This window comes from Littorina saxatilis, linkage group LG3 (genome assembly GCF_037325665.1).
Source record: "Littorina saxatilis isolate snail1 linkage group LG3, US_GU_Lsax_2.0, whole genome shotgun sequence".
NCBI classification, from domain to species: domain Eukaryota; kingdom Metazoa; phylum Mollusca; class Gastropoda; order Littorinimorpha; family Littorinidae; genus Littorina; species Littorina saxatilis.
Genome location: NC_090247.1, coordinates 65,899,478 through 65,905,477, shown reverse-complemented (window position 1 = coordinate 65,905,477; position 6,000 = coordinate 65,899,478). Strand labels below are relative to the sequence as shown.

The window sequence follows — 6,000 nt, the reverse complement described above, 5'->3', positions numbered from 1 at the left end:
TGCCCCCCGCAGGTTAGGAGGAATAATTTTCCCGATGCTCCCCATCATGTCGTAAGAGGCGACTAACGGATTCTGTTTCTCCTTTTACCCTTGTTAAGTGTTTCTTGTATAGAATATAGTCAATGTTTGTAAAGATTTTAGTCAAGCAGTATGTAAGAAATGTTTAGTCCTTTGTACTGGAAACTTGCATTCTCCCAGTAAGGTCATACATTGTACTACGTTGCAAGCCCCTGGAGCAAATTTTTGATTAGTGCTTTTGTGAACAAGAAACAATTTACAAGTGGCTCTATCCCATCTCCCCCCCCCCCCCCCCCTTTCCCTGTCGCGATATAACCTTCGTGGTTGAAAACGACGTTAAACACCAAATAAAGAAAGAAAGAATGTGACATAGGGGTGTATCTGAAACACATGGACAAGGAGTATGTGTGGAAAGTTTGCCTCAATAAAGGAAGAGTATTCACTCTTCCACTACTCATACAAACCTGACAGAGATATTTCCAGAGTTCCTCTAGCTCTATTAGCAAACATCCTGCTATGAGATCTAAGAACTATAATTTTTGCCAGACACTCCATTTTTTTGCCACGTTGATGAAAGTTTGTGGTACCCGAAAATAACATAATATCTTCCGTCTTTCAGTCCCTCTTCAAAGCGCTGGGGCTTGATGACAAGGATTTCAAGTTTGGGATGACCAAGGTTTTTTTCCGGCCCGGCAAGTTTGCCGAGTTTGACCAGATCCTCAAAAGCGACCCTGAGAACTTGGCCGAACTGGTCAAGAAGGTCAAGAAATGGCTGATCTGCTCTCGCTGGAAGAAGGCACAGTGGTGTGCCCTCTCTGTCATCAAGCGTGAGTGGAATTTTGGTTTTGGAAGGAGAGGGCGAGGAAGGGGGGGAGGGAGAGAGAGATAGAGGGATGGAGGGAGAGAGAGGGGGAAGGGAGGCAGGGAGAGAGAGGGGAAGGGAGGGAGGGGGGGAGAGAAATGGTTGATCTGCTCTTGCTGGAAGAAGGCGCAGTGGTGTGCCCTCTCTGTCATCAAGCGTGAGTCGCCTTGTTGTTTTGGAGGGGGAGAGAGGGAGGGTGGGGGGGAGAGAGAGAGAGAGGGAGGGAGGGAGATCTCTCTGTCATCAAGCGCGAGTCGCCTTTTTGTTTTGAAAGAGAGGGAGGGGGGTGAACGAACTAACAAACTTTATTACTCAAGGATGGAGGTTTTAGGCTGACGCCTAGTCTTACAATCTGTCCCTGCTAAAACTAGGGTGAGAGAGAGTGAGAGAGAATCTGTTTGTGTGGATTTTTGTATGGATGTGTGTGTGTGTCTATTTACAAATTACACTTTAAATAATTAGTATGTCTTGAACATGAATGCTTTTTTCCCATTGTTTCTCTTTCTGTAAAGGAAGTAAAATAGACCGTTGTTGTTTCCTGAAGAGAATCTAGTGGGAGCTTTCTGAAAATACTTTGTGGCCATTGAACATGTTTGTGTTGTTGCTTGCAGTGAAGAATAAGATCAAGTACCGATCAGAGCAGTTTGTGATGATACAGAAGTCCATCCGCATGTGGTTCTGTGTCCGCAAGTTCAAACCCAAGTCAGTTCAAGTCTTCTTTGTTTCTTTTCTTTGCTTGCAGCTGTTTGAGTGTTTGTGATGGTAAACTATGTGTTCTGTCACAGTAGTCATGAGATCTTCAACGTATATTCCTGTTGTATCAAGTCAAGTATGTTTTAGTAGAAGTTTGTTGCACAGTCTGCAAAGTCATTCTTCTTCTTCTGCGTTCGTGGGCTGAAACTTCCCCGTACACTCGTGTTTTTTGCACGAGTGGAATTTTACGTGTATGACCGTTTTTACCCCGCCATTAAGGCAGCCATACGCCGCTTTCGGAGGAAGCATGCTGGATATTTTCGTGTTTCTATAACCCACCGAACTCTGACATGGATTACAGGATCTTTTCCGTGCGCACTTGGTCTTGTGCTTGCGTGTACACACGAAGGGGGATAAGCCACTAGCAGGTCTGCACATAAGTTGACCTGGGAGATCGGAAAAATCTCCACACTTAACCCACCAGGCAGCCGCGACCCTGCAAAGTCATAAGCTGTATCAATGGAAGTAAAAAATGGAAAAAAAAAAAAAGACAGAATTTTCTTTTTGTTGTCAGTGGAATTCTGCACTAATTGTCTCACAATGACACAGATTTAATTTGTTACACTGTTGTTAATCAAGAAAAGTATTAACTATTTTAATTAAAATTAAATCAATGAATCAATTTTTTTTCTCCATGTACATGTACTACGGTAACAAATCCTGAAGCCCCCAGATGAAAGGATGAATTTTTTGTTCTCCATCTAACACCTGTACGTCTCACCTGGCAGGTACGAGATGATCCAGAAGGTGCGGTCGCTGCAGACCCAGCTGGCACTGATGAGTCAGATCGTGGGCCAGATGAAGAAGGACAAAGAGAGTGCAGTCAAGCAAGTCAAGGAACTGGAGGCTGCCCTGGAGGGATACGTCCACAAGATCAGGGTGAGGGCAACTATGACAATAATAATGAACACTTATTAATCGCCCCTTCTCACCAGAGCTCACGACAATGTACAATAGCAAAAGTGTGCACACACACACACACACACACACACACACACATGCACACACACACACACACACACACACACACACACACACACACACACACACGCATGCACACACACGTACACACACATACACAGACAAACACACACACACACAAGCATGCATGCACACATGCACGCACACACACAGAAACACACACACACACACACACACACACACACACACACACACACACACACACACACACACACACACACATTAAATACAGTTTGTGGGTAACAATACTATAAAGACTATCCTTAAAAAGTTTCACCTAAAACATACAATAACCGTAGCAGCACTGCACTCATCCCTGTGAAAATCAGTTTGGAGTTGTCATTGCAGTTAGTTGGTTGCTTTGGAGAGCTAGGTGATCTTAAAGCTGAACACCTGTCTCCAGGAGATCAAGCCTTGTTATAGTAGAAGGCCACAGATCTAAATTTAGCATTGCCAGCACGAGGAACTAGAGCTACATCTGTCACGCGCCTATGTTGGCCTTTAAGGGCAGGCTCGACTGTATATAATGGGGCTGAAGAAGGTTCTAGGCTAATTTCATTCACTATTGATGCAGTATTATCTCGGTCTGTTTTCCACATCTATTCTGAATGCTGGTTATAACACACCTAGTGTGATTGCTGGCTGTGTTGTACACTTCAGACTTCAATTGCCTTTGTTGACTGAGTGTTGTGGTCTTTCTCTATACATACAACCAACATATTCCGAGAAGAGATGTCGCACAACCCCCCGCGGGTTAGGGGGAAGAATTTACCCGATGCTCCCCAGCATGTCGTAAGAGGCGACTAACGGATTCTGTTTCTCCTTTTACCCTTGTTAAGTGTTTATTGTATAGAATATAGTCACATGCAATTTCTCCATGGGTGTTACTCTTCCGGCTTTTGCCGGATTTCCGGTTTTTGAAAAAATCTGAAGCCGGAAATTCCGGTTTTCCGTTTCGTTTCGCTAAGTTGAAATAACGAGCAGCGGTTCCGATCCGACTTTTGACACCGGTTCGCGTGCTTTCTCGGTTCGCTCCCTTGGATTTGCCGCCATTTTGCTTATTATGATTTGGTTTCGTCGGTGTCCAGAAACTTTCTTTCAAACTTGAGCATTTTGCTCGATCAAAATGCCTTACATCAGTGATGATGTCGATCCTTCTAAACTTGAAAAACTAGAGGAAGGTGTTACAAACAAGTGGAGGTGGGAATGGTTGGGAAAGGGGGGAAACATGCTGCTTTACAGAGTGCAGGAGACATTCGTTCCTTCTTCAAAAAGCCTCGCATGGATACATTATAGGACTCAGATCAGAAGCAGTGTTTGTGTGTGGCTTTGATAATGCCACTGAACTCAAGAAAACGCGGGATGCCTTGTTTCTTGTCAGACATTTTTCGAATGCTCTAGAATTATTTTTGAATTATTGACGGTGATTTTGCTTGGTTGATTGGGACAGTAAAGTATCCCATTTGTATTATTTTTTTGGATTTTTTTTGTTTCTGCTTCTTTTCTTCTTTTATGGTTTCTGACTGTGAGAATGCTGGAAATGGCCACTATATGCTTTCATTTTGGCAAATTTGCTTCAGCTTCAGGGGGGCAATGCCCCCCTGAACCCCCCAACGGGGCGCTGCCCCTGTGCCCCGCCGGGGCCTCAGCGGCCCATGGACCCCTGCCTTTCAGGTTTTTTGATTTTTCCCAGTAACACCCATGATTCTCCCAGTAAGGTAATATATTGTACTACGTTGCAAGCCCCTGGAGCAATTTTTTGATTAGTGCTTTTGTGAACAAGAAACAATTAACAAGTGGCTCTATCCCATCTCCCCCCCTTTCCCCGTCGTGATATAACCTTCGTGGTTGAAAATGACGTCAAACACCAAATAAAGTAAAGAAAGTAAAGATGTCGCACACTTCAGACTTGTATTGCCTCTGTTGACTGAGTGTTGTGGTCTTTCTCTGTTCAGACAACCAACATATCCCGGGAAGAGATGTCGCGCACAACCAACACCCTAATGACCAACATCAACACCTCCCTGGCCGACCTCAAAAAGAAGATGGAGAGCCAGAAAGAAGCAGAGGAGCAGGAGCGTCTGCGCAAAATTCAGGTCTGTTTCAAATCTGACAAGTTTTACTTAGTCTGTAGCTCTGTTGTATGCTATGTTGGTAGCGCATTATGCTTTGAAAGCACTTTGGCGCAGAAGCGTCTACGTCTGTGCAAAATTCACGCGTGTTTTGAAAACTGAGAAGTTTTTACGTGAGTTTGTAGCGCACTATGCTTTGAAAGCAGTTTGTTGCAGGAACTTGTGTGCAAAATTCAGGTCTGTTTCAAATCTGACAAGTTTTACTTAGTCCATAGCGCAGTCGGTAGTGCAGTCACTCTCACACCTCAATTTCAACCAATCTGACCCCGTCGTTGGCTCCCGTTGGGGTGGTAACTTTTTTACGCACCTCAGTCCAGATTGTCACAGGAGCGTCTGCGCAAAGTTCAGGTGTGTTTTAAATCGGACAAGTTTCACCTAGACCGTAGCTCTGTCGGTAGCACACTATGCTTTGAAACTGGTTTGTCGCTTTTCGATTGGGTTTGAACCTTAGGTTGGCCAGGGATTTATTTCCCAGAGTCAACTTAGTGCAGACTCTCCTCTGAGTTTAAACACCCTCGTGTCCATGCATGCGCATGATAAAGTTACTTAGTTCATAGCAAAAGTTTGAAGGTTTGTAAATCACGCACACAATACAGGCAAGATATAGACAAAACAGCAACAAATTGGGTAACACCATGCTGTACGGAAGCTTCCTTTCCTCAGGGAAAAAGCCACTCTAATTTTCGTCAGGGTAATCTTACAGGACTAAATAGTACAGTGGAACCCCCCTTTTAAGACTTCCTCCATTTTAAGACCCTGGTTTTTTTTTACATTTTATGTTCATTAAACCTCTGAAAATTACCCCCATTTTAAGACTCCCTCCTTTTTAAGACCTTATTTTCTTAGATTTGTGAAGGACGTAAAAGGGGGGTTTCACTGTATTACCTAACCTTACTTTTTGCTCTTCTCACCTGTATGGTAGGTTTTGATAAATTGTCAGTGTTGAGAATCGGGAACTCAGGGTAAGTTAACCATACACATACAAATACTTTTCTTTGAAAGCGCTAAAGAACACACAAGTGCACGTTTCTAGTTGATTTCTTTTTCCTGAGTGCTTTCTTGCAATGTTTATATTACTTATACAATTGTGACCCTCCACCACGAAATGAGTCGCATGTCACCTCGCGCGGTTCTGCGCTAGGCTTAATATAAGTCCGGGGAGTGTCTGGTAACAGTGTGAGGGTCACCTTAGTCACAGGCTTATAACTCAAACTCGCTCTTTTCTAAAACGGGTTTCACCACTGGATAGAGCAT

The 6,000-nt window shown here is 43.9% G+C and overlaps 1 protein-coding gene across 5 annotated transcripts in view; it reads left to right on the top strand.

The window, feature by feature from the left end:
• The window catches only part of LOC138962969 (unconventional myosin-VI-like), a 69,729-nt gene that overhangs the window by 45,772 nt on the left and 17,957 nt on the right, over nucleotides 1-6,000 (top strand). For all 5 annotated transcript variants that reach the window (XM_070334937.1, XM_070334938.1, XM_070334935.1 and 2 more), the window contains 4 exons: nucleotides 638-845; nucleotides 1,492-1,582; nucleotides 2,362-2,512; nucleotides 4,570-4,710. In XM_070334937.1, the coding sequence (XP_070191038.1) occupies nucleotides 638-845; nucleotides 1,492-1,582; nucleotides 2,362-2,512; nucleotides 4,570-4,710 (591 nt within the window). The remainder of the gene's footprint in view (nucleotides 1-637; nucleotides 846-1,491; nucleotides 1,583-2,361; nucleotides 2,513-4,569; nucleotides 4,711-6,000) is intronic.